At 44.9% G+C, this 2,479-nt stretch overlaps 1 protein-coding gene across 1 annotated transcript; it reads right to left on the bottom strand.

Annotated features, from left to right (window-relative positions):
- Positions 1-755: 755 nt before the first annotated feature.
- Positions 756-1,631, bottom strand: LOC122659283. Its single transcript, XM_043854413.1, has one exon. The coding sequence runs from the start codon at positions 1,629-1,631 to the stop codon at positions 756-758; it is 876 nt and encodes a 291-aa protein (XP_043710348.1).
- Positions 1,632-2,479: the final 848 nt, after the last annotated feature.

The raw sequence follows: 2,479 nt of genomic DNA, 5'->3' as shown, positions 1-2,479 counted from the left end.
AAAGTCCGGCTTATGCTCCTGTACTAGTAGCCTGAGATGTGCTCTTTCTCTAACGTTTCCAACCCCTTGCATATTCCAGTATAGGCACTTCATACTTGGTGTGAGGTGGGTGCATGTTGGCCCTGATCAATGGCGCCCTGATTGCGAGAACCGCGTAGGGAGGTAGCCACTTTAGAAGCCTCTGTTTCACGATGCCTGCAACGCGAACCGAAAAGAATGTTAGCTTTCTCCACGTTCTTGTCACGTGTCTTCCGGCATTTTGGTGCTAAAGTAAATGAGGACTCCTCCACAACATCTTCTTCCACCGTCGAGGGGTGCATGACGATAGCTGTGCGTCCATTATCTCGGCTGGTCACAGAAATAGGGGAGAGTACAACCTCAAGACGTCCCTCCTGAAAGGCCGGGTTGGTTTGATTTGGTCCAACCATTGAACTAGAGCACATGGCTTCGACTGGCTCCACCTAAGCTTGAGAGTCCAACCCAGGCTCCACGTTATCCACTTGTAAAGAACCCTCCACCGAATCACCTGCAGTTATTTGAATAGTTTGAATAGCGCTTGGATTCTCAAGTAACTGTATCTGACTGGGATCCTTCACCAATTGAACCTCCGAAAAAGGTGCCAACGACTCATCTCCTTGCATAGCACGTTTCTGATTCAACTGTGCCTAAGCCATGCCACCTGCCTCGCCATCATTGGGAAGATCAGACTGCACCACCGGTGTCCCTCTAGATCTCCATTCTCATCTCTTACGATGCTACTTAGGCAGATCATTCCCAAAGGTAGCACTGGGGACCTCTTTAGCCACTGTAACAACTTGCTCTTTCCTGGGGCATGCATCCACTTGGTGGCCAAAATGCTTACACCCAATACACCTAGTTGGAGGGGCTTCAAACTCCACCGGTTGCCTGAACACAAAGAGCTCCGACAACCCTGCTTGTTCCCTCTCTACATAAACCTCTTCAACCCTAGGAAGGGAATCATCGATATCAACACAAACCCGAGCAAAGTGACCGTAGGTAGAACTCATCGTCTTTTTATCGATGGCGATCGGCCTTCCCACAACTTTTGTGATGGAAAGAAGAATGTCACTATGCCAGTATTCCTGCGGCAAATTTAGCAAATGAATCCACGACAAGCGGTGCATCAGGGCTTGATCTTCTACTATAAAATCTTTATGCCACTGCTGGAAGTGCAAACTTCGTCCTCCCACCCGCAGTGGTCCTCTCCTCCAGATGTTGGTCATATCGTCGGCGTTGCTAAAATGAAAAACCACGAACCCCTTGCCAATAGAACACATAATCACCTCCCCTTTCAACGCCCATTGCTTTGAAGCTCTCCGCAGCTCCTCCATCGTCGTGGAGCGAAAGTTCAACCTCCCTATAAGAGAGAATTTATGTTTGTTTACCTGCTCCACGTACGCTGCTTGCAGAATCTTGACACGCGTCAAATTGCCATCCTGGATCGGCGACGGTAAAGTCTCAATCTCTGGTAACCAAGGTTGAGCCACCTCAGTAAAAGTTCTGCGAACCCTAGTAGTCTCTAGATCATGATGCTGTGCAGGGGGGAAACCTAGGAAGACTCCCAGATCGATCCCAATGCCTGCACTCCTTCCAAGAAAATCCCTAGCCATCCCAAAAATCTCCAAATCAACCAATCGTTTGTAATATCTTTAGCCAATGCTTCCTCTCTCTCTCTCTTTTTTTTTTTTTTTGAACTCTTTGTTTCTTTTTGCTCTCATTTTTTTTTAAAAATTCTTTCATCATCTTTGTTTTTACTCTTTTTTTGTAGACTCTCATATTTTTTCTCTTTCATCACTGCTTTTTTTTTTTTGCTCTCTTTTTTGAACTCTCATTTTTTTCTTTTGAGATTGGCCCAATTTTGGTTGTGGAGACGGAGCTACTCTTTTTTTTTAAAAAAATTCCTTCGAAAACGTATTGCCCTTGTGGCATCTTACTTCATCGAGGAGACTTCTTTCGGTTAGACCCTAGAAGGTAATGGGTCATTTTGAGGAGCAAGATGATGCATGGATAATGAGGTGTAGGTGGGCCAAAGTGAATTTTTTAAAGGAAAAGGCTAAAGCACAACTGGGGGACTTGCGGATTTTACTGTCTCAGGGTTTATTTAGGATGATTAGCGGCCAAAGGGGGCCTCCCTTAATAGGCTTTCTGAGATGAAATCTTCATCTAAGCTTTCAGCTCGTTTGAAGGGGATGAGATGTATGGAAAGCTCAAGATCTTTGACCAATCAAGACTTTGACATTGGAGAACAGGGTAATGATTGTTTTTTTAACTAACAGTTAGGAGATCATCCTAAACTGTCATTCGATTGAAAGTAAAAAGAAAGAGATTGGATAGATGGAAAGGAAAACATGTTCACTGACAGCTAATGGACAATACACTGTGGATGAGATTGTAGAAGGAAATTCGATTGAATGAAAAGACCTAAAGACCTAAGGGACGTGGACCCAATGATGTCTTC

This window comes from Telopea speciosissima, chromosome 4, assembly GCF_018873765.1.
Source record: "Telopea speciosissima isolate NSW1024214 ecotype Mountain lineage chromosome 4, Tspe_v1, whole genome shotgun sequence".
Classification (NCBI taxonomy): Eukaryota; Viridiplantae; Streptophyta; class Magnoliopsida; order Proteales; family Proteaceae; genus Telopea; species Telopea speciosissima.
Note: the sequence above shows the minus strand (reverse complement) of the source record. Positions and strands in the feature narration are given on the sequence as shown.

What these genes read in the sequence shown, in the direction of transcription:
- LOC122659283 (XM_043854413.1), bottom strand. Translation starts at nt 1,631, where the DNA reads ATGGCTAGGGATTTTCTTGGAAGGAGTGCAGGCATTGGGATCGATCTG.